The sequence below is a fragment of the Gymnoscopelus braueri genome (genome assembly GCF_963280865.1).
Source record: "Gymnoscopelus braueri genome assembly, chromosome: 2".
In the NCBI taxonomy this organism is placed as follows: domain Eukaryota; kingdom Metazoa; phylum Chordata; class Actinopteri; order Myctophiformes; family Myctophidae; genus Gymnoscopelus; species Gymnoscopelus braueri.
This window is the reverse complement of record NC_137604.1, coordinates 25033699-25060370: the sequence shown is the minus strand read 5'-3', so window position 1 is coordinate 25060370 and position 26672 is coordinate 25033699. Positions and strand designations below refer to the sequence as shown.

General features: G+C 40.9%; 1 protein-coding gene across 7 annotated transcripts in view; it reads left to right on the top strand.

The window, feature by feature from the left end:
- Window positions 1-3871: 3871 nt before the first annotated feature.
- Window positions 3872-26672, top strand: part of LOC308097282 (circadian locomoter output cycles protein kaput-like) — a 29351-nt gene continuing 6550 nt past the window's right edge. Inside the window, exons 1-22 of one of the 7 annotated variants that reach the window (XM_080444983.1) lie at window positions 3872-3949; window positions 5100-5221; window positions 5832-5994; window positions 6692-6774; window positions 7065-7130; window positions 7717-7865; window positions 8500-8591; window positions 9675-9764; window positions 10315-10432; window positions 11708-11821; window positions 12409-12527; window positions 13411-13493; window positions 14285-14391; window positions 14650-14797; window positions 15313-15388; window positions 15972-16122; window positions 17408-17520; window positions 18210-18695; window positions 20427-20585; window positions 21231-21419; window positions 23695-23885; window positions 26290-26419. In XM_080444983.1, the coding sequence (XP_080301109.1) occupies window positions 6758-6774; window positions 7065-7130; window positions 7717-7865; window positions 8500-8591; window positions 9675-9764; window positions 10315-10432; window positions 11708-11821; window positions 12409-12527; window positions 13411-13493; window positions 14285-14391; window positions 14650-14797; window positions 15313-15388; window positions 15972-16122; window positions 17408-17520; window positions 18210-18695; window positions 20427-20585; window positions 21231-21419; window positions 23695-23885; window positions 26290-26419 (2598 nt within the window). In that variant the 5' untranslated portion in view covers window positions 3872-3949; window positions 5100-5221; window positions 5832-5994; window positions 6692-6757. The other 6 variants (XM_080444986.1, XM_080444984.1, XM_080444985.1 and 3 more) reach the window with 6 other exon arrangements.

The window sequence follows — 26672 nt, the reverse complement described above, 5'->3', positions numbered from 1 at the left end:
ACTGATTGATTGATTGATTGATTTTTTTTTATGGATTAAAAACAACCATCAATCTTAAGGGATGACATGTTAAAGTAAAAAAAACTACATTTCTAACATGGTCCCAATTTCTTCTGGTTCCAGTCTAAGATGTGTTGATCAAAAATGCACTGGATAACTTTTCCATGGGCAAACTACACTGGACAGAATGGGGCCAAGGGGCTAATTGGATTTGTTTGTGGGAAATAGTGTGGGTCCATTAGATTTGTCACAATTGTGTAAACAAAGACAGGCTGTTCCAAAGCTAAGTGCTCTACAGTTATGGTTGTTGATGGTTTTCGTGGGTGTTTTCAGGAAAAGCTTTTTACCTCAGAGATGGAAAGATGAGAGGATGGGGAGGAAGGAGGAAGGACGGGGTTCATAAAACTGTTGAATCTCATGAATAACACATGAGGTCCACCATTGCGAACTCTGACCTCAGTGTTGTGTGCATTAGTAAAATGATTATTTTTTTGTGTGGTATTTGGAGATAATGAAAGGCTTTTGGTGCTAGAAAATCTTCTGTTATGGAATGTAGTTTTACAATGTAAGAGAAAAAGGTTCCAGAAGGTAAAACGATCCAACCCACTCAAAATTAAATCATTGCAATCACATTATTTTTGAAGTAAAATAGTTTTGATTTGTTGAATGAAGCTCTTACCAGAAGCAGATTAGAGAAGAATGCAGGCGAGTGTCTATGAAACCCAAACCTGCTTTGACATCATGGCAATTAAAAAAGTATTCATTAATGTCTGTCTGCATTTTTAACCCCATTGTAATGCATTTGCAACTCCACACATCTCACATCATCCCAAACAAACAGATGGAGAAGATGGGAGGAGTTTGGAAAGTTTGAGTTTGAAGACAGTCAGTAATGTTTAATTCATGCTTCGTCGTACAACTCGTCTCGTGCGCCAAAAATAGCCTAGTTCATAATGCAGGTTACTGCTAGGGGTTAAGTGTCTTGCTCAGGGACACTTTGTCTTTGACACATACTCTGAGTGAGCTGAGGATCGAACCTGTGACCTTTACGATTCCCAGACGGCCTCTCTACATACTCAGCTACCACCACTCAACCAAGCTGAGTGAGGAAGATGTCATTTACTAGCCTGGTAAACCATCCCGATCGCATGAATTCAACAGTGTCTGCGCTCAGGGCCCTGTGAATGACAGATGCTGATTGGCTGTTCCACTTTTTAGTTTCTGCATAACGCCCACACAGCGCTTGGGCCAGACCGGTCTACACATGATAATGTGAATTCACACGACCGGGATGGTTTACCAGCAGGCTAGTCATTTACCACAGTGGTTCTCAAATATTTTCAGGGCAAGGACCCCCAAATTGATATGCATTTGGCCACAGACCCCCAGCTGGCTCAGTGTTTTGCTTTTTTTTAAAGGTTGCATGGAGCGGGTGGGGGGGGAGTAGGGGGGGGGGGGGGGGCTGGACTCCGAGTTGGGTAGAAAAACAGGAGGCCTACTTCATATACAGGCATGCGCACTGGACACAGCAGAGCTGCAAGTACAGTAGAATGATCTGAGAGAGAGAGAGAGAGAGAGAGAGAGAGAGAGAGAGAGAGAGAGAGAGAGAGAGAGAGAGAGAGAGAGCAACAGTAGTATTTACAGCTATTCAAGCGACTCGTTTCGTTCTATAGAGCGTGCCAAAAATCCTGAAGGGGGCGTCAACAAGTGTCATTTGGTAGCGGCGGACATCTTTGAGGGGTATAAGTTAACTATTAATTAACTATTATTTTTAACTCTATGTATAAAACAGGTTGACTTTAAAGGGTCTACACCATGAAAATCACTTTTTTCTTGGTTTTTTGTATTTTTTGGGGTCCCCAGTGTCTCTTGTACCCAAAAAAATGTTTTTTTTTTTAATTCAGTCATTCCTTCTCATTTCATGGATTTCCAGAATGGGCGTGTCTGAACAGGCGATCTCAGAATGGAAATGTTTATGATGTCACAAACATTATTGATGGCAAACCCAATGTTAAATGAAAAGTGCCCGAATCGCTCCGAAACTTTTTCTACCCCCCCTAAGTGGGGGTCTACGAACAAATACTTCGGGCTCAGATTTTGGCTCCGCCCCCCGGAAGTGGGTGAAACAGGCACCTCAAACACTTGGTGGAATTGTTCAAAAATGTTCAAAGTGTTTATTTTTCGATTTTGTATTTTTCGAAGATGCTTCTTTTTATGCAGAATTTTTCAATTTTTTTTTTCTTTTTTTTAATTTTTTTTAAAAATATTTTTTTGTATTAACAGACAGAATTGCTCAGTAGCCCCCCCCCTGCCCAAGAGGACGTTTTGGTATTGCAGCTGAAAGCGCTGTATAAGCCAGAGACAATTGACTTGGGATGAGTATATCTGAGTGATGATTCAGGCTCAAACCTTTTGAAAAAGGTTTGAGGGACATACACCATATGATATTAAATATCAAATATTTTTGATATTTGTAATGTATGTAACATTTTGATAAATGTAATATTTCACGGGAAGGAAAAACATTTTTAGTTACTCCCCTGCGCCCCCTACAGATCTTGTCAGTAGAAATATTCCATTGACCAGATTTCTTTTCTGGCCAAAAAGTGTATTTTAGACGTGAGGTAGGGGGCTCCAAGTGTTCCCACTAAAGAAAGTAGGCTTTCAACATTCTAAAACAGCCTTTGTTTTGGTGAGTAGCAAAAGCATATTTTTTATTTTTTACTAAAGACCAGAGGCTGCGCAGCCTGCGCTACCGCGGCTCGAAAATAACATAGCGTTAAGGAGAACTCCTTATAACACTATGGAAGCAGAGCTAGCTTATGTGGTTAACTTTGACCTGAAATTTGCTATGGCATTGAAAAAATATATATATATTTAAAAGAGCTGTTCTTTACTGATTTGAATTCTGTGCTCACTCTAAACTTATTTTGTATCTATTTCCACCTACAAATAAATAAAATTATGTTTCTGAAATGAGTCTCTGTAAGTGTGTGGCAGCCTGTTGGCATATGAGGAGAAGGTTGGATGTTTATGCATATCAATATTAAGTCCTCCTAGGCCTATAGTATAGCTTCCTTCCTTCCTTCAATATTTTTTGAACTTCACTAAAGGGAATCCACAGTTGAGCCTCCACGTCATGCGCTGCAGAGCGTCTGATTGGCTGTGGAGGGAAACCCCCTTCCTCGACGACCGGGCCACCCTTGTGGTTGTTGTGTAACGTTACGTTACGTTACGTTACCTCTGATTGTACCGCAGCCTGTGTGTCTGTGTGATCATGATCATCACCTCATTCACGAGAAGAAAAGCCACTTACAGTGTGTAGCCTATGTCCAGGTCCAGCGGTCCAGACATCACGTCTGTTACCCTGCAAAATCATATTGGCTGTGTATAATATGGTGCTGTTTTAAGATATATAAATTAATAGCCTTGGATCAAGACTATCATATCATATGATGTATTTTGTATCGATTTTGAAATTTTTATGTACGAAATTAAAAGTCAGACTCGATCAAATACGGCTATGATAGTCTTGATCCAAGGCAAAATAACATTGCACAAAATAAATAAACGGTTTAGACAGAACAGATGAATCATTCACATTCTAAGCCCATTGCAGTCAAAATGCACAATTACTGTCCCATCCCTTAATAGAACGAAACGAGTCGCTTGAATAGCTGTAAATACTACTGTTGCTCTCTCTCTCTCTCTCTCTCTCTCTCTCTCTCTCTCTCTCTCTCTCTCTCTCTCTCGCTCAGATCATTATACTGTACTTGCAGCTCTGCTGTGTCCAGTGCGCATGCCTGTATATATGAAGTAGGCCTCCTGTTTTTCTACCCAACTCGGAGTCCAGCCCCCCCGCCCCCCTATCCCCCCCCCCCCACCCGCTCCATGCAACCTTTAAAAAAAAAGCAAAACACCGAGCCAAATGGACGGGAAATCGGGGAAGGTAAGTCTTTTGATTCATAATACGACGCCGATAAGGCACCTACGCGTTGAACGGAGCGTTATAACAGAGTTACAAACAGTGTTAATAGCGTGCGGAAGCGATCGGACTGCAGAGAGAGGCTTTGGAAGTGTTTCCGCACGCTTGAGGGAGAGCAAGGCCCAGTGACCCACATTCGGAGCAGTGTGTGTGTGTGTGTGTGTGTGTGTGTGTGTGTGTGTGTGTGTGTGTGTGTGTGTGTGTGTGTGTGTGTGTGTGTGTGTGTGTACTTTGTGCGAGTGTGTACGGATGAGTGGGCGAGCGAGCGTGTGAATATGTGCCAGTGTGTATGTGTGTGCGGGGAGATCTCTGTGTGTGAGTGTGTGTGTGTGTGTGTGTGTGTGTGTGTGTTTATACATCTGCCGCGAAAATGTTTCGATGATCGCCGCTCTTGAGAAGATGATACATTGTATCGTTTCTATTCGTTCTGATGTCAAAGGGACGCGTTGATCCGCCGCGGATGTTTTGTTTTGTAACAGATTTCTGGCTACATTTTGGAGATTATTATTCGTACACAATGTCAGTGGGTTTGTTGCGTGACAGCTTGAGCAGCAGGGCTCTCCGCCAGCATGCAAATGGTGAATGATGTCCTAGGGTTGTCAGTAATGTGTTATATTGTGGTGTGTGGATCAGAACACTTTCATTCATTAACTGGGAGGATGGGGGGGGGAACAAAGGGGGAGACAGTGGTGTTCTCTCTGTCTACCTGGACACTGATCGGTAGCAGAGCTCTTAGCTACAGTAGCTAGCTTCATGAGCTATAATGGTTTTGCTTTCTTGGTTGTATAATGAACACCTGTGGCTTGAGCTGGTTTACTGTACAAATCTGATGCTTTTATTTTTTTTGTCAGTCCGCATTCCATGTGGATCAAGTTGGCAAAGGCTTAATGGAATAGAGCAGATGTTAAATGAAGGTATTAATCAGTAATGTATGGCTCTAGACTCTGTCTCATATGTGGAACTGCCCTAGCAACCCACCACACGTATTTGCATTTTAATTCCTATAAGTCGCTGTCTATAATGGTTGATACCTTGCAGACACATATAGAATGCCTTGACGCGCACGCGTGCGTGTGTAACCAAGTGTGTGTGTATCTTGTGTGTTGTATTGCAGGTGTGGCGATCAGGTGAAGTGAGAGCATCTGGAAGCTGGTCAGTTCAGTGGGTTCTATCATAGAACATCACAAGACCAAGGCTCTGCATACAAAGACTGTTTCTTTCTAGACAACAAGTACTGTAAGTTTAAACCGTTTGACTGACATGGGTCATCCTGATGACCTGATCCATAAATGTTTGAGTGGTGAATGCAAGCCTGACATTTTATTAGTGTCAGAATATCTTTACTGCACTTCATTCCTTTGAGGTCTTGTTGAGTTAAACTAGTGTCTAGTGTTATTCAATACATTGTACTTATTTTTGTTTTTAAGATTCTATGGGTGTCACTTTTAACAATTTTAAGGAGGGGAGGCGGGGTCAATTAGCTCACGATGGTATTTCCCTGTTTCCTTTCTCAAATAATGTACAATTTCCATGTATATTACACATATTAGGTCAATTCTACAAATGCCTTCGAAATCGGTAGTTCTCACACTTTCAAGATTTTTCAAAAAATGTTCAACAATAGCAGATGTACAAGCTCACAGTGCGTCACTTTGAGACGCACTGTGAGCTTGAATGTCTGCTATTTTTGAATAGCCAACGTATAAAATCTAAAATGACACAGATGCATTCCTGGTTTTAATGGGTTGAAGCTAAACCTGAGTGGAATATCACCCCAAAAGTTTCCCTCTAGTGACCTACTGATCCCCGGCCGGGACCCATTTGTCTGTTATGGTTCCTCCTATAGGTTGGCTTGACTACCATGTGCCTCTCATGGTGCAGTGCCCTTTCACGACCCCGATGACCTCAATGTTAGCTTTGACCTTCGAATTTTGCACTGACACCCAAACCCTTACGACCCCCGGGACAAGACCAGTGACTGACAGTGCACGAGTTGCACTTGCAGTGGGGTGAGAGAACTGATGCACACAGCTGTCCTGCCTCGAATTAGCTCATGAAATGGTTAGACGTTTTACTATGTGTAGATGATCTATATGTGCTTTTTATTTTAGAAAATGTGATGTGCATATACAGGTGCCTTTTCTCAAATCCCATGCAACATATGTTTTATACAAAATATTGTCCAGTTGTCTTTAAAAAATATGTGTGGGTTGTACTGCTTTATCAGGGATGACAACAGATGGTCAATTACAATGAAATTTGAGTAGAACAGTACAGCTGAATAATTCTAAATGCCCATACATGCCGTTAAGTGTAACTAGGGCTGGGCGATGTGGACAAAATCAAATATCACAGTATCTTTTGACCAAATACCTCAATATCGATATTGTGACAATAATATCGTACTGATGATAACATCAATTCTCCTTTTGATTGATATCAATGTAATATCAATACTACCCAGCCCTAGTTGTAATTGCATGTATCAACAAGGATATTGTAATGTTTCTTTCCTGTTCAAAAGAACACATTTCATGTTCTGTGCTTATTTTCCTATTAGAGCCTGGTGTATTAACCTGTGTGTTCAGATTTTTAAGTAGTGAAACAGAAACAAATAGAAGCGTTCATGTGTGCATTCATGCATTTGTTCATTTATTTCCAGGAATGATCCCGTCTCATGCTATGTTCATATTGCTTTCCCTGCAGGTGCTCTTCCAAATGCCGACCTCACGCCTAAAAAGCCAATCACTACAGCCCTGATCAACAGCCACCATGACATCTAGCATAGGGTATATACTGCAACACGTGCATCCACATACACACACCAAGAACACAATTGGTGTCACTAATGTACTCGTAACCTTCCTGGCACAAACAACACATTCCTTCTTCCCCTCTTTGCCAGTCTCTCTCTCTTTTTTTGTGTGACCTAAAAATAAACCCGCCACAGGCATGTAGGAATCCTCTCGTTAGGAAACTTCCATCGTTAGCTATAGTAACAAATGCATACCTTGCTTTTGAGCTGTCACACGCCCAGAGTGACGCAGAGCGCTGTAAAATGTTTGCGTGTCTTCCACAGGGATGATTCTTGCAGCATAAGCCTTGATGGCTTGATGGAAGAAGATGAAAAGGACAAAGCAAAACGGTGAGATAGACAGACCGATGCACTCTCTATCTGAAGTAATGCCAGTCACATGTACTCTTCACACAAGTTTAGGGCTGCAACTATTGATCATTTTCTTAGTGATTATTCTATCCATTACTTTTTTGAGTAATCGAATAATGTTCATTTTATTTAAATTTTTAATACAAATCGACCAAACAAATGTGAATTGATAAAAAAGAAATACTTTGCCGTACAACGTGTCACATTAGTGTCACACATCGATTATAAATTGATTATTTTTTTATCAATTAAATTGATCAGAATTGAAACACTAAAACATGATTTCAAGTACTGTAGATTTGTGTTATACATACCTGTAGACCTACAAGGTGACCTGTCAGAAAAAGTAAATGCAGTATAACAAACATAGTTTATAGGGTTGTATGAGAGACAAGTTATACTGGCCCACATACAATAATATTTCATGTTGACATTTTGGTAAATGTATTTTAATGTGTAAAGAAAGTGATAAAGAGTCAAGGGAAAAGCAGTAGGTGGATTGCGTACTTATTTTGGTCTGACATGCAAAAAGTTACAGATGAAATAACAGCTATTTTTATTGCAGCGTGTCCCGTAACAAGTCCGAGAAGAAACGGAGAGACCAGTTCAATGTCCTCATCAAGGAACTTGGCACTATGTTGCCAGGCAACACCAGAAAGATGGACAAGTCTACCATCCTACAAAAAAGCATCGACTTCCTATGTAAACATAAAGGTGAGGACACCACAACCCCTTTTCTTACCTCACTTCCTTGTTTAGGTTCAGCTGCACAGACTGAAGAGTTTGTTTCCAGGGGCTATAATTCTATTCTTCATGAGTTCACCTGCACCTAGGGCGGGGCAATATATCGCTAATTATATTGATATTGTGATATGAGACTAGATATTGTGGGAATAATTGTAATATCGCGGATATGGCATAAGTGTTGTCTTTTCCTGGTTTAAAATGCTGCTTTACAAAAGTGGTGTAATCTTTTTGACTTACTTGACTGTTCTATGAATTGCCTTCACCCACTTCGTTATTACATAGGCATTACTGATGATTGTTAATAAAACAAATGTCATTGTGTAAATATTTTGTGAAAACACCTATAGCCATCCCCATAATATTGTCACCATATCAATATTGAGGTATTTGGTCAAAAATGTTTCGATATTAGATTTTGCCCATATAGCCCAGCCCCATGGTAACACCTCCATGTGAGATTGTTTTCTCTTGTTATGAGACCTTGTAAAAAGGAAGTGGCACTTAATGTGTTTATGACTTTTTTATGATGTGGCTAACGCCTGTTTTGGAAGAGGGATTTCCTCATATCATTTATAACACTTTCTCCCCTGTCGTCCTACAGAGATTGCTGCCCAGTCAGAGTCCAGCGAGATCAGGCAGGACTGGAAGCCTCCGTTCCTTAGCAACGAGGAGTTCACCCAGCTCATGCTGGAGGTCAGAAACCCCACTTTTTACTTGAATCTTTCTTTTAGGTGATGACCCTGGTGCTATATCGTCGCTGTCAGGTCGAAGCCTTGTATCTCCATATTTCAACTTTGAATTATTTCTTTTTTTCTTTCCGTAAATTAATGCCGTACTTCATTGTACTGTATGATGTGAGAGATTAGCGGAAATCGCCGATCTACAAGCTCACCATCGCAATGCATTGTGAGCTTGTAGGTTGGCCATTATTTTCTCTACTGTTGAAATATATATATTTTATTATTTGCCTATAATGACATGCCCAAAATAGGGATGTCATGTTGAAAGTGGTTAAATCTGTCCGTTGGTTTTATAAATATTTAACCAATGAAACGTATTATTAAGAGGTTGTGACTAAATAATAACTACAATTCTTTGAACATACAAGGTTTTTGCCCGACTGCGACGATATCCACTATTCAGCTGATGCCGTGACGACCTGGTTGAGTCTCTGACCTATAGTCAGGACAGCAAGCTAGAGCGATGAGTTCAAGGCAGCATTATAGACTGTAACTGGATGTCTCATGACATCAGTGTCTAATGTATAGGGAAAAACACTTACACTTGATTAGGGGACAGTTAATCAAACTAATTGATTTAATCGATTATAAAAACAAATTAAATAGATTTCGGGGGAAATGTCTATTTATTTATTTATTATTTACTGGTGGTTTTGAGCCTGTTTACAATCTCAGAACATGCATTGTGGTCAATCAGACTAATTGATTTAGTAAATTATACAAAAAAATCTATTAATGTCAATTCATTCATAGCATTTGTTTTACCAATTATCAAAAAACACCCTTCTCGATTATTCAATTAATTTAAAAAAAAAGTATTCAATAGAGTAATCGCTAAGAAAATAATCAATAGTTGCAGCCCTACACTTAATTTATTTTCTAGTATATTTTTGGCAGCTATGTCTTTGCTTCATACTCAATATAGAGGTTTCTGAGTGAAGTAGATCCTTTGATAAAAGTGCATTATCATTATCTCTGGCATGGAGAAGGGCTGACATGCAAATAATTTAATTTCTACTTCTCATTGTGTTGTCAGGCTCTGGATGGGTTCTTCATAGCGATAATGACTGATGGCAACATCCTCTATGTCTCAGAGAGTGTCACCTCTCTGTTGGAGCACCTACCGGTGAGTAATGGTGGACAGTAACAAAGTAGCTACATTTACTTGAGTATTGTCCCTACTGTAATTCTTTTTTTAGTATCTTTACTTGAGTATTTGTATTCTTGGAGACTTTCACTCCACTACATTTCAAAGACAAATATTGTACTTTTGTCTCCACTACATTTCTAGGAAGAGAAATTAAAACATAAAAAAAAAAGCAACTTTCACTTGTTGTTGAGTAATATTTGACCAGGAGTATCTATACTTTGTATTCAAGTACTGGGTTTAAGTTCTTTGTCCACCCCTACTGATGAGTGATGGGCCTTGCGCTGGTATGGCATGAATTAGTCATGTGTTGTGTAGTAGAACAGGTCTAGACGGGATCTATTGTGTACGATTAGGTCAAACATTTCAATATGTCTTTTGTGCGATGACAGACGTTCTACATGTTGTGTGTGTGTGTGTGGTGTGTGCGTATGTGTGTGTGTGTGTGTGTGGTGTGTGCGTATGTGTGTGTGTGTGTGTGTGTGTGTGTGTGTATGTATGTGTGTGCCTGTGTGTGCGTGTCCATCAGGCGGACCTGGTTGACCAGAACCTGTTGAACTTCCTGCCACTCGGCGAACACTCTGATGTCTACAAGGCTCTATCCACACACCCGACTGACTCCGAGCTTGGGTCAGATTACCTCAAAAGTTAGTACCGACCGACCTGTTTTAAAAACCTACCGTCCCTGTTCTGGGGACAAACATTCGGTGAAAATAGCCATGTTATCGTCTGTTTATAACATTTATATCTATGTAATCGGCTGCTTTCGACTTCAAATCAATATCAAGATTATTGCAAACCTTTGCCTCGATCACGATTTATGAACGATTATTTTATACACTTTTTTTTACACTGCACACATAGTTCTCTGACAAGGACTGTAGAGTAAATATTACGGGCTCGCTATTTTTGCACACCACCATAGTAGAATGTGGTGAATATAATACAGGTCTTAAGTGGTTAATTAGAGTAATTGATTTAATGTATTATAAAACATCTATTAGGAAGTTATTTGTGTTGATTTGTTGATTTATTAGAAATTCTCGATTATTCAATTAACCTTCATGAGCAAGATTAAGTCGGTTAGAGGTTCTAAATGTTGGTTTTGATGTCTTTTTGGTTAATTTCCCAGCCCAGCCCTAATATGAAGTCAAAAACCAAAACCAGAGAACACTATAATCTGTGGTGATATCAAGATACACAGCCTGGGGCCTCTCTGTGATTCTGTGGACCAAAGACTGTTTGTCTGGCCCTTAACACTTAAACAACATTTATTATGCATTATGCACAAATCTTAGCCAGAAACTTGTCTGGCCCTTAAAGACTTAAATAACATTTATTATGCATTACTCACAAATCTTAGCCAAAACCTACTTAAAAGCCTGGCAGGTTTGACCCTGGATTGACTCAGAGCCAATTCTTCCATCTTCAGACAAAAGTAAAACGTCTTCTATCTATTCTAAGTAAATAGCCATAATTTAGCCATAATTTACTTTCCAAGCTGTCCAATAACAATAGATCATCGCATCACACGATGCTGGTGGCCATTCACTTGGCATCCAATCAGAATCGAATAACCTTGTTGATGTTCATCATGTTTAAACCCGATGAATCACCATGGCTGTTGCTGCATTAAAGTTTTGTGCGAATGGGTTTGGCCAGTGTTGTACAGAAACCTCGTATTTGCCATAAGACAAGATTCCAGGAATCTAGAAAGACTGGTTTATTTTTTCCGATAGTCTATCTTGCATTTTTCACGTATTACAATGCACTGTTTCCGACGTTCCATCCCAGGTTGCACAATGAAACCCTTTCTACAGAAAAAAGATGAAACAATCTCTCCTGCATGCCAAAGCATAGAATTTCACAATTTTGTTTGTAACAGTCAGTACTTGACATTTTGGCATGTATTTGCTCTCCAGCTAAAAACCAGATGGAGTTCTGCTGTCACATGCTGCGAGGGGCCATCGATCCCAAGGAGTCCCCTGTCTATGAATATGTGAAATTCATAGGCAACTTCAAGTCTCTCACCAATGGTATGTAACTGAACTTCCGTGGCGCTATGGGCTCTTCAGTAGAAAGTCATAGTAGATTGTAGAGTGAAGTATGACATGATGTGTGTGCATTACCATAAGGCATAAGGGTTAGTGTTTCCCAACCTGGGGTTTGGGACTCCCTTTTGGGGGCCTTTTGGTGATTCACATCTGCTATTTCAGATTAATTAAGTCCCAGAAAAAGGAGGAGGTCCTTGTTGTACAAAGTCATAACTTACTTTCATCCACTTTCAACCCGGCATCCCTGTCATTATATTGTCATAAATAGTTACAAATATTCAACATAAAAAAAGAAAAGGATATAGCAGCATGCTCATAACGCATTGCATTGTGACATCTTGTGAGCTTGCAGATCGTCTATTTTCACTATTCGTCTTTCGAGAATTATATAGTTGTGTGTGTGTGTGTTCGCACACGTGTGGGCTCAGCTTTTGTGCCATGTAAGAAGGCGGGCCTTTAAGGAAAAGTGTTTGGGAACCACTGGTTTAAAGTATTGTGTGTCTGGACTTTCCGTGACACAAATGGAGAGCAACACCTTGAGCACTAAACATCTGGTCTCTGTTGTATAGTTCCCAATGTGACAAGGAATGGTCTAGCAGGGATGTTACAGCGGTCACTACAGCCTGCCTTTGATGACCAGGTCTGCTTTGTAGCCACTGTCCGCCTCGCCAAGCCTCAGTTTATCAAGGTAAGACATGAAGTGAAGTAAATTTGTTCTTCAGGGTAATGTTGGCCACACCTTTTTATACCGTTTATTTACTGTATATCTGACCTACTACAGTACATCTGCCAGATGATGCTGACTTTTTTTTAGGGGGGGAAAAAAATGCTGATTTTTATTTTGTTTTATTTTTTGCGGCACTCACATATTACAATGAAACAAAAGTCTTTGAATTAATAATTTGTTAGTCCGTCCAACACTACTTCCAAACAAAATCTCTCAAAAACCACTGGGCGGATGGATTCGCCATTGAATCGCTGTGCTACCTCATGCTCCACAGCCCATGGCTCTTACTGATTTTGGTGGCCTTTCCTCTAGCGCCACCCTTAGGCCAAAATGTCCATTTGCACACAAAGATAGATATCTAATGTAAGAAGATATCTAATCAATATCTATGAAAAGCTAATGGCCGGATTGCCATTGTATTGTGCATTCATGCTCCCATTTGAATGACTACATGGCCGTGCCTCTAGTGCCACCCTTATATAATTAACCACTTTAACCCTGGAATCCCTATTTTGTGAAAAGTTTCAACATTATCTTTTTTTCTTTTTCTATTTTAATTTACAAAATTAGCAAAACATAGCAAATCTATAATGGTGTTGTGAGCCTGAAGATTGTGAGACGTGTTGTGAGCATGTACAGTAGATCTGAAATATTTTCAATATCTTATACTCATCTAAGTATATAGTGCTTAATTGGTTAAGAATCAATTATATTCCTCAGTGGACATAACTCAAAATGTTTTCGGCAATATGTGAGTGATTTTGATAGAGCAATTCACATATAACTCCCACTGAAATATTATGGCTTTAGACTAAAACATGTATGTTTTTTTCCTGTGTCTTAGGAGATGTGTACAGTGGAGGAGCCCAATGAAGAGTTCACTTCCAGACATAGTTTAGAGTGGAAGTTCCTCTTCCTAGACCACAGGTAAACAAGCGCACGCACACGCACACACACACGCACACACGCGCGTACACACGCACATGCACACGCACGCGCGCGCGTACACACACACACACACACACACACACACACACACACACACACACACACACACACACACACACACACACACACACACACACACACACACACACACACGCCTTTACAATGTCTTTTACAACTTGTAAAATACATTGTAACACACATTGTAACACACACATTGTGACATTGTAACACAAACACAAACCCACACACACACACACACACACACACACACACACACACACACACACACACACACACACACACACACACACACACACACACACACACACACACACACACACACACACACACACACACACACACACACACACACACACACACACACACACGTCTCACACACACACTGTCTCACCAAATCACTTCTCACCCAAATGAAAATAACTGGGTAAAAACTAGGTTTTTACAAGCGTAGATTACATAGATGATCAAGAAGCTACACATTCTCATCCTCAACCCATTCTTTCAACACAGTCAGGATCTGCAGCGCAAGTTGCCCGTTTTATTCAGACTTTTTTTCACAGACAAGGCGGCTTTAATTTTATAGACCACAATCAAACATGAAGCAGTTTGATTGCACAGGTTTCAGTTTGAGGGTACAGATACATCAGGTGTCAAGTTTGTTCCTATTCGCCCGTTTGCCAGGGAAGGAAAATGTTGACGTACTAGTTGTTGTGTGTCTCTGATCATTCATGACATGTTCTCCTTTTCAGGGCTCCACCTATCATAGGTTACCTTCCTTTTGAGGTTCTGGGAACATCGGGGTATGACTATTATCACGTTGACGACCTGGAGTCCCTGGCCAAGTGTCACGAGCACTGTGAGTAATCACAATGAACAGTAATCAAGCTAAGGAAACAATATGAGCATGATCAAAATCGCTTTCGTTGTGATTTAATAGATGATACCGATTATGCTTCCCTAATATCCTCAGGCAGGTCGTCCCAGAGTCCAGGGTCTCTGGTGGCAAAAGCACTGAATTATCCATATATTTCTGTATGACATGTCATTTTCTCAGCTTGTTTTGGTTGTAACCACTCTGCTCTCCACGTGTGCGTCTTGTTTTTGTTGTGCTCAGTGATGCAGTATGGCAAAGGGAAGTCGTGCTACTACCGTTTCCTAACTAAAGGTCAACAGTGGATCTGGCTCCAGACCCACTACTACATCACTTATCACCAGTGGAACTCCAGACCTGAGTTTATTGTCTGCACACACACCGTTGTCAGGTGACGTGATGACCCTTACTCTCTCTCTCTCCTTCCTGTGTCCCTTTTTGTCACTAAAGATCTTTCACTGAATGTCTTGCTATTGATTAGTGTTTAGACTTTTTCAACTCATTGCCAAAACTCTTATGTGATAAAGAAGACATCCTCACTCATTTATTTTTACTGCATATACCAGTGGTTCTCAAAGTGGGGTCGAGGGACGCTCAGGGTTCTTTTAAGGGGTTCCAAATGGACTCTCGAGGTCCAAATGGGTCTCGAGGTCTTTAACTCCAAGTGTGTACAAATAGAACCAAATGGACCATTACGGATCCACTTGGTTGCATTTGTACATTCTCAGAGTTACGGGGGTCCTTGAAATTAAAATGTTTGAGAACCACTGATATATACAAATAGTATCTGGTCTCTGCCTGACTAATTTGACTCATGCAGTTCAAACCCACATGTGCATAAACGTGTGCACACTCACAATCTGTCTTGAACCCTTTCCCCCTTCTCATCCCCACTTATGTCTGTAGCTATGCGGAGGTGAGGGCAGAACAGCGCAGGGAGATGGGCATTGAGGATTCTCCCCCAGAGGCCAATGTGGACAAGGTGAGAAGTGACTAGTCACTAGAACAATGATCGTGCAATGGACAAACATCTGTCTGAACATCAAATAATAATTATAACTTGAGTGAAAGAAGACCAAAATAAGCTACTTTACCTACTTTCAAGTTTCTGACTCTAAGAAAATGGACAGTCTAGACGTGCCCTTCTCATTTAATCCATTATCCATTGACTTCGCAATTGGGCTCACTGCCTGGAACTTCTTTTTCTCTGACCTAATGTAGTTCAATTGTTGGTCAGTGATTACATCAACAAGAGAATAACACATAGTTTGGTATCAGAATTCAAACTGTACTTGGAAGTTTACAACTGGTTGGAAAGCTTTTTCAATGAATGGTAATGTATGTGCCATATTAATCCAGTTCAGCAGTTCAAACATGTTGACGTTGAAGTAATTAATTGACAGTCTGAAATAAACTATTAATTGTGTCCTATTCTAAAATTAAACGAAGTGGGTTCAGATTATACTTTTCTCTCTTTTGTCTTTCCATGTGAAGTCATTTTTCTTTTTTTTAAAGAATATAGCAATATCTTATTTTTCTCCCTCTGTTGGATTTGTTTCTTTTAGAGTCAGGACTCGGGTTCAGAATCCCAGCTCAATACATCCAGCCTGAAGGAGGCGCTGCAGCGATTCGACCGTAGCCGCACCCCCTCCACCTCCTCACGCAGCTCTCGCAAGTCGCAAGCGTCCTCACATGTGTCTGACAACACATGCACGTGTAAGCACACGCACACGCACACACGCACACACACACACACACACACACACACACACACACACACACACACACACACACACACACACACACACACACACACACACACACACACACACACACACACACACACACACACACACACACACACACTCACACACACACACACACACACACACACACCACACACACATGCAGTCGCTGTACTGCACTGTTGTGACAAAAAGAGAGCTGAGCCAGAAGGCAAAGCTCTCAATATACCGGTCGATCTTCGTTCCTACTCTCCTCTATGGTCATGATGAAGTGTGGGTCTGCTGGGTCATGACCGAAAAGAAGAAGATCGCGGATTCAAGTGGCCGAAATGAGTTTTCTCAGATGGATGGCTGGCGTCTCCCTTAGGGATAGGGTGAGAAGTTCAGTCACTCTCTGGAGAGACTCAAAGTAGAACCGTTGCTCCTTCACATGGAAAGGAGCCCGTTCATTTGGTTCGGGCATCTTAGCACGGATGCTTTCTGAGTGTCTCCCTAGGGAGGTCCTCTGGGTGCGTCCCACTGGGAGGAGGCCCCCGGGGCAGACCAAGGACCAGATGGGGGGCATTATATCTCCATGCTGGCTTTGGAACGCCCCAGGATCCCCCAGCATAAAGCGGCTAAAGTTGCCCGGGAAAGGGAAGTCTCTGCCGGAACTGTTGCCCCCTGCGACCCAGCTCCAAATAAGCGGTAGAACATGGATGGATGAATAACTAACTACACATAATGCATGCACACAGTTCCAGATGTACAGATGTAGCCACACAGAGGCTGGCTATGGATCACTGATACATCAACAATGACACAGAGTGGGATGAATAAGCACTGTTGTAAGCTGATATTGTTTCTGTTGGGCAGAAACCTTGTATATCCATATTTCAACATTTCATATTTTTGTAATATTTGAACGCCCTACTTTGTCGTATAACAACAGTGTCACGCAAAAGTAGCGATAATAGCAAATCTACAAGCTCACAACGGGTCGCAATGTGACGCGCTGTGAGCTTGTATATCAGCTTTTTTTTATATTTCTGAAAAATAGTGAAAGGGGTTAAGTGTGTCTGTTGGTTTGTATTAATATTTAAATTGGCTCTGGAAAAGTAACGGTTTTGGACATACAAGGTTTTCACCCGCCAGCAATGACATGTTCTGGTCATGCAGACTGTGATGACTAAGCTCTGTTGTAAGCTATATGTTATGGTCACGGGGGAAGCTGAAAAGCACAACTCTGTGACTCACTGATGCTTCTATTTCCACAGCAACAGCTTCCAAGCTACACATGGACACGGCCGCGGCCACGCCCCCCAGGCAGTCATTGGCCTCGACCATTGAGATGACGTCACAGCGCCCGTCCTCCATCAGCAGTCAGCAGGTGAGACATGACTAAACAGAATGGCAACGTTACAGAAAACACGACTACAATTGTAACACCTACACTACAGCATGTAAACAGAGACTTAAAGCAACAGTAAGTGATATTCCTCATAAGATAATGTATTTATATTTTTAGATAGTAAACATTGCTATATAGAGTGTTTGTTCAGTAACAGGGGTCTCCGTGTCTCTACAGCCCTTTAAGACAGAAAATGCGTTTTCTGCTCGGGATACCAATTTTATCCAATCAGGAGAGAGAACTGATACAGGATACACGATAAACAAGTGAAAATGGAAATGAGACATAGAGAAGTGAGCAGACCAAAACTGAGCTGATACTCAATATTCTAATTTAAGCTGAAAAATTGGTGCTCTCCTCTGATTGGCTGAAATTGGCAACCGACCTGAAAATGTATTTTCTCTGTATTAAAGAGCTGTAGAGCCGGGGAGACCCCTGTTACTGATCAAACACTATAGCAATGATTACTATCAGAACATAGAGCTTTAACTTTTTAACAACAAAACATTTTGTTTTAACCATAAAATATCACTTACACGCCACCTTTAAGTTCCTCCACTCAGTGCTACTGGAATAAAAGTGGTCCATGAAATGGAGTGGAACAGTCATGCACTATGCTAGTACACATCATTCTCCATCATTAATCTTGATCCTCTCCATATTTGTAGTCTATGAGCTCTCAGACCACTGGCCAGAGTGTAACTCCAGGCACGATCAATCAACAACAAAAACAACAACAACAACAACAACAACAACAACAACAAAAACAACAACAACAACAACAACAACAACAACAACAACAGCAGCAGCAACAACAACAACAGAAACAACAACAACAACAACAACTACAACAACAACAACAGCAGCAACAACAACAACAACAACAACAACAACAACAACAACAGCAGCAGCAACAACAACAACAACAACAACAACAACAACAACAACAACAACAGCAACCACCACCGCCACCGCTGCCACCACCACCACCACCACCACCACCACCACCACCACAACAACAACAACAACAACAACAACAACAACAACAGCAACAACAACAACAACAACAACAACAACAACAACAGCAACAACAACAACAACAACAACAACAACAACAACAGCAACAGCAGCCTCAGTTACAAACAAATGTACAGGTGAGGATTAGACACGACCTAGTGTCTCGAGATTGCCTCACACAGTTGTCAAATGTTTCCATCATAGAACGGAAGTACTGAAATGGTTTAAGGCTGTAGAGCGGATGTCCGCCTCCCTCCACTTCCGTTTCGTCTTTGCAGTCGCTTAAATAAATCCTACTTGAAAGGAAATTAGTCTCTAAGCATATCTAGCATTGCTTTAGCAGAAATGGAAATTCAAAAATATATTTGAAAGATATTTTAAAATATATTTCATATCATGACAACTTCCTTTGAACCGCTTTCAGGGGGCGTAACTACAGACTCTATATAGCATTCGAAGATAGTGTATAGATAGAGTAGTTGTCTGGCTTTAGAGACTAGACACCACCTCATCCAAATGACAACGTTTCTCCAACAGGAACTTTAAAAGCCTCTTATAAGTGGCAAGTGCGATTGTACAACCTTTAGTCAGTTCTAAGCTTTGAGTCGTTTGACATTTTGATTGTTAGTGTACAGTCTTATGATGTTTACAATTTGTTTTCTTTTATTGTTCACCACTAGAGGTAGCCCTTAATATGACTTTAGTATATTTTCATTCATCAAGCTTGCTTATCTGGTATGTCTTTTGTTATACCCCTTGGAATATAGTTCACCTCTGTTATATGTTTTTCTACCATTGCAAATTCTGTAATCAAAAAGTGATCATAGCATAGAAAAACATATTCGCTAAGCGTTATGTCGGAAAAGCTGTTGTAGTCTTGAAGGCGCATACCAGTGTTTTGGTAGTTTCCAAAGCATACAGTTTTATTTGATTTTGTTCCTACCTTTCTTTCCCTGGAAAATACATGGGGTCTGACCAATACCTGGAAAACATAGGCGCCACGAAGCTTGGGACAGCAGTATACTGTGTGTGGACATTACTTTTATTTACTAAATGTCTAGTTGACTAAACCAGTGGTTCTCAAATGTTTCAATTTCAAGGATCCCCAGTTTGGTATGCATTAGGCCACAGACACCCATAACTCTGAGAGTGCACAAATTTGTACACTCTCAGAGTTACAGAGGTCCCTAACTATCGATCATTTAGCTGGGGAACCCTTTGAGAACCACTGGGCTAAATCAAATTGCTTTGTCAGAACTACCTGCAGTATAATTCCATTCGTTTCATTACAGTGTGAAAACAAACGTGCAGAGACTTGAAACTTTCTTGAGATAAGTACTCAGTGAACACAGTGGACTTTATGTTATCTTAATTTTTTGTCAAAAATGATCCTTGCGTCACACAATTGGCCGTGTTGGCGGGAAGCATGGAAAGCTGGCAGGGGAGGGTGTCGCTGCACTTTAGCGCCTCCTACAGGTTAGTTGTTAGCAGGGAGCAGAACAGAGGGAAGGATATGCGCCGTCACGAAGAGATCCGCTGTTGAGGGGAGCACACCCAGCAGATCGAGATCACCTAGAGACCTGGGGGACCCGGGTCAACTAAGTATATAGGGTTTAAGTTGTTTTAAATAGTGTCTTAAGATGGGGGTTAACTGCCACCAATAACCATTAGTTAAGCAAAGTAGTTAAACGTGTCCTGAAAGCAGTGTCCTGTGTGTGTGTGTGTGTGTGTGTGTGTGTGTGTGTGTGTGTGTGTGTGTGTGTGTGTGTGTGTGTGTGTGTGTGTGTGTGTGTGTGTGTGTGTGTGTGTGTGTGTGTGTGTCTGTCTGTGTGTCTGTGTGTCTGTGTGTGTGTCTGTGCCCCCTGCAGCCGGTGATGGAGTTCACAGCCCAGGTGAACGCCATGCAGCACTTAAGGGATCAACTGGAACAGAGGACCAGGCTGATTCAGGCCAACATCCAGCGGCAGCAGGACGAGCTCCGGAACATCCAGGAGCAGCTGCAGAGAGTCCAGGGACCAGGCATCCAGGTAGGAGAACCATGCACACGGACACATGCAGCCCAACAGCAATTCTAAAGCCTCATGTTGTCTATCGTTGCTGTCGGGCAGAAACCTCTTATCTATAGCAGATCTAGAAGCTCACTTAGATCTGCTGTGACACCGCACGACAAGTATATTAAGCCCTTAACTAACAACAGAAAAATGCACTGTGTGATAAGGCTTGAGAGCATTACGTTTTCTGTATGTTCTTCGTATTTCAAATGTTTTGATGTATGTCTTTAGGGGTGGGGTTGGTTTGGAGGGTTAAGGGGGGCGCATGCTACCATTTTCGGTGGTCACCTTATCACCTTATTACCGCGGTGGTGATAGAGAGAGCTCTCTCTATCATAGAGAGAGCTCTCTCTATCATAGAGAGCGCTCTCTCGCGACTACCTCATTTGGTAGCATGTGGGTCCCTTTATTGTTTGTCTTTGTTTAAAGAAAAAAAAAAAGGATTTGTCTTTCTTCTTTTTTTACATACAAATTGTACTAAATCCTCAATTGTAACTGTAGATAGTATTGTCACATCAAAGAAAAAAGAAAGTCCCACACAAATGCATGGGACTGAAAACTTGAAAATGCACAGACGCACAGAACATTGACTTTAACATAATGTTGTTTCCACGGCGACAGATGTTCCTGCAGCCGTCGAATGTCCAGCTGCCGCAAGTGGGCTCGGTTCAGCAGACGACCACGCTGACCAATCAGGTTCAGCAGACAACTCTAAATCCCGCCCTCACAGGAACCCAGCAGCTGACCATCCAGCAGCAAGCTGCTCCTCCTCAGCAGAGCTTACAACAGCAGAACACCACCCTAGCACAGGTGGGACTCAATCAGCAGAACACCACCCTAGCACAGGTGGGACTCAATCAGCAGAACACCACCCTAGCACAGGTGGGACTCAGACAGCAGAACACCACCCTAGCACAGGTGGGACTCAATCAGCAGAACACCACCCTAGCACAGGTGGGACTCAGACAGCAGAACACCACCCTAGCACAGGTGGGACTCAAACAGCAGAACACCACCCTAGCACAGGTGGGACTCAATCAGCAGAACACCACCCTAGCACAGGTGGGACTCAGACAGCAGAACACCACCCTAGCACAGGTGGGACACGCAGACACACAGACAAACATGAAATAATATCAGAATCAGAATCACATTTACTGTCACATCACAGGATCTCCGGCGTAAAAATTTAGGGTGAAATTATTTTCAGAAAAACACAGGAAAGAAACTAAATGCTAAAAGACAGAAAACAGTCTTATACTGTAGTAGCCTTATCACACGAGAGCCGTGTGTACTGTTGTGCTGTACTGTATATCAGCATGTCTGTGATTTGGTCATAGGTAGGTAATAAGCGACAACAAATTTGTTTATTATAATGATTTAGTTATATTTTTTTCAAGTTATTGTGTCTGGGCTTTTCTGAGCCTTTATTTGTCAGGTACAGTGCAGAGAGACAGGAAACATGGAGAGAGAGTAGGGGAGTGATATGCTGAAAATAGTCTGCCCAGACGGGAATCAAACCGGGGACTCACTGTCAGCCATTAGAGCCCATATGGTACACACCCTAACTGGGCTATGGAGTCGCCTCCTGACTTGTTTCTTGATTTAATCGTTTATTTGGCTCCGCCAACACAAATACTTCTGCAGCTGGACTGGGACTGACTGGACTGTTGCCAAGCAACATATAATCATTTTTGTTTAGGACTACATGTTCCTGCAGGCCAGCTACTTTGAATCATGTGCACGTATCTGCATGTTTCCATTTACTGTAACTATCGATTATTTTCTTAGCGATTATTCTATTCGATTAATCAAATAATAAATAAAAAAACGTTTTATTTCTATTTTTATATATATACTACATATCAACAAATTGATTAAAGGACGACTTCACCCATTTTCAACCTATCTTCATATAACTGGTCCTCACTAATGCTCATGATAAAATGGTAAAAAATCTTCTATTATTTATAATCAATTACATTTAGTAGTTCGATTCCACCCCTACAGTGAAATAAGAGTCTGTTGACATTCGCTTTGGTGTGATTCCCTCATTAACCACTTAAACCCTAGCATGGGGAAAGCTTTCACTGAAAATAGCAGAACGACAAGCTCACAATGCGACACGCTGCGTCGCATTTCAAGCGTCTCAAGCTTGTGGATACTTTTGATGCTTTCGTGTGGCGCTGTAGTATGATCAAGTAGGGCATTCATTTACGAAAAAAACACAAAATGTTTCAATATGGAGAGATAAGAGGTTTCTGCCCGACAGCAACGATATGAAGAGTCAAGGAGCAAGCTGTATGTGTGGGTGTAAACGTGTGAGAGAGTTCATAGGATGCTCGTAAAAGTCAAACATGTTTAACTTTACCCATATGGGAAATACTCCTGACCTGAGCACTCGTAAAATTACTAAATTAAAAGTTAAAAAAAGATAAGTAAAAAGTAAATTAAAAGCCCTTCATTAAAAATACTTACTTAATGGGAAATGCTGCTCATTTTCAACATTAAACAATGTCATCACTGTACCTTAGAGCTGATGTGTCGCCTTGAACCAGAGAATACATTTTTGGGGTTGTGTGATCAGTGACGTACGGTCGAAAAATAAACAACAATTATTTGTTTATATGATCAGTGTGTTGAATTACCTATCTCAAGAAGTCTATATATGTTGTTTTTCATACCGCAATGACCTTGGTTAGTGTTAAATGGATATTTCACTTTTAACCATGTTTGGGGTCATTTTAATGTATACTCTGGCTTTTGTTTGCACTCCAGACAGTTGCTTGTTTCAGTATTTAGACATTTGATATTCATCTTATCAGACACGCCTCCTTCTGATATAAACCCATTGTAACTTCAAACTCAAATTTAACCATGTTAGACTCATTGAAAACACACGTCCCTGGTTCTGGTGACTGATATTGTCCTTCCGATGCGTGAGGGGCCGTGTTTTTTCAATTACTTTATTTTTTGTAAATGGGGAACAAAACACGGCTCCTTCACGCAATGCGTCTAATATGAGTTCAGTTGAAGTAATTCAACCTATGTGTGTCTCTGCCTCCTACCATTATGACCACTGTAGGTTCAGCGTCAGCCCCAGCAGCAGCAGCAGGCTCAGGCCCAGGCCCAGGGCACAGTGCCTGCACCCCTCTACAACACCATGATGATCTCCCAGCCTGGACAGCCCAACCTGCTCCAGATCAGCAGCAGCCTCCCACAGAGCACGCAGCAAGGCACCACCGTGGCTACCTTCACACAGGACCGACAGATACGGTACAGAGTGACATTCTAATGTTTTTATTTACAGTGGTGGAAGAAGTAAAAGTGAAAGTTGTTTGTGGGTTTTATAAATGTTTGACTAACTAAAAATATTAACCCATTCAAACCTGGACGCATCTGTGTCAAAACCGTGGAAAATTTGTGCAAATCTTTTGAATATATATATTTTTAAAGACATTTGTAACTCAAATCTTTGCTTCTGGGGGTCCCTGGAACAAAATATTTTATTTTCTTTCACTTTAAAATATATATATTCAAAGATTTGCACAAACTTTCTAGATTTATCACAGAGTGCCGCATATCTTGTATATCTGCTATTTTTGAATAGCCAAAGAAATCTAAAATGACACAGATGCGTCCCGGTTTGAATGGGTTCATATTTTTAATTAGTGAAATATTTATATATTTCCTGAAATATGCAAGGCATTTCTACCTGACAGCGACGATATATTAAACAAGGAGAAGTCACAGTACACATTCTACAAGCCTTCTTCCTCCACTCTGGCAGTCAAACTGCAGCCTAAAGTTTGATGGAATGCATTTTCACACATGACTTTTTCCATTACGTGCTGTCTTCTGCGCGGTCGGCTTCTTTCGTAACCTGCCTGCGCAAGCAGCACTGCGTGATGCCAGTGTGATATGGTCTGATAAGGGGTCTATTGTGTTATATTGTATGCTGTTTTTAATCACATGCTGTGGTAGTTTTAGAAGTGCTTCATACTTGACTTTTACATAGATAATAGTAGATGCATAAATGGTGGGAGCATGTATCTAGTAAGAAAACAGTACATTAGGTCTCCAAATATAAACACTAGCAGTTTACACTTAAAATTGCATCTTTGAGAGTTTTGTACTTCCAACCTGGCGTCCATATTTTGGGCATGTCATACTGTAGGTGAAATCTTTCGAAGGATTTCAAACATCTACATTTTCAAAAATGGAGGAGCTACAAGCATTTCAGTGCATTTTTATTTCATTTTATACAGTACATTTTGTTTTTAGAGGCTTAGCAGCCCAATAGGAACACAGCTGGTTTGACAAATGCTGTGTGTATTGCTGTGGGCCATTATGACATCACAGATATATATGAACCTTGCCATCTTCTGAATAGTAGGGCTGTGAATCTTCTGCTATCTCACGATTCGATTCGATTCCGATTCTTGGGGTCACGATTCCGATTTTTATTTTATTATTTCAAAACAAACAATTCTTGATTCAAAACCGATTTTTTTCGATTCAAAAGCGTTTTTTCCCCCGATTCAAACGATTCTCGATTCAAAACGATTCTCGATTCAAAACGATTCTTGATTCAAAACATAGGATTTCAGGATCTACTCCAATCTGCTGGCATGAGAACAGAGTACATTTATGTAGCTTTTATAATTGTAAAGGTTTTATCAACTGATAATAATGTAAACACACAAAGGTAAATCCAAGATCCAAAAACAAAAAACGAAAAAAAAAAGAGAATCGATTCTGAATCGCCCAACAGTAGAATCGCGATTCGTATTCGAATCGATTTTTTTCAACACCCCTACTGAATAGACCATATTCACACGGCGGCCATATTGGAATTTAACATTGAAAGTGCCGCCACCCGGGGTGGCTACTTTAATAGATGGGTTTCCGCGCGACGTCATCACAGAGCAGAGTGCGCAATCTGCGCATGCTTGGGGTAGAACAAACCGGAAGCGCCCTTCACTCTGTTGTTTTGTTCGGGATTTAGATAGGCATAATGCTGCTATTATAGGCATAATAGGCATAATGCTGCTATTATATACAAACAGATCCAACTTCCGACAAATCATTTTTATTGAGTAAAGAACATATTACAAACTGCATAATTTAATCTACTTTCATTAAACCCGGTGAAGACCATTTCTTTTTTTTTTTCAGCCAGAGCTGCTGCGGGTAATAGCGCCCTCTACAGGCTCGTCCCTCCACTGCGCGCGCATCATCCTCTCATGTTTACAAACAGGAAACCCATCTATTGACATCATAGAAACATGGCCGTCGTGTGAATATGGTCTATAGGTCACATTTAATAGCGTTTGCAAATGGTGACACCGGGTTTCTGCAGATCCTTAAAAATACTTAAAAGGCCTGAATTCATTTTTCTCATGTTGTATTTGTGCTTTTTTGTTATTGATAAATTGTACTTAAATGTGACTTAAATGTAACTTCCCTTTACCTGCAGAAACGCTGTGATAGCTGTTGTGGCAGAAATTCAAACAAGAATTTGAATCCACTTTCCCAGACCTTTAAAAATGTATCCCCGAGTTGTAGGCATTCTTCACTTCCTTATTTGTTCTCTTTGCTCTTTGTGCTCAAGTAACATTCTTTTGTTCTTCCCATTTTCTTTTCATCTTTTGTTGTTTCACCCTCTCCATTCTGCTAGGTTCCCAGCAGGACAGCAGCTGGTGACTAAGCTGGTAACCACTCCAATGGCTTGTGGTGCGGTCATGGTGCCCACATCCATGTTCATGGGACAGGTGGTCACTGCATACAACCCGTTTGGAGGCCAGCAGGTAAGAAGACACACCTGACTCACAAAGGGTGGTTAAGAAGCTGCATTGTGGTAGGGGTGCAACAGTTAATCCAAAGAATTATATTAAATTATAACAAATAAATCTATTTTGGGGGGAGATTTATAGAGATTTATATTTTATACTTATTTTATACTATCTTTTTTGAATAGCAAAGAAGTAAGTACCGTTTTAAAGAGGGCTTAAAGGAGTAGTTCACCTAAAAAAAAATCGTATTTTCTATCAATTACATGAA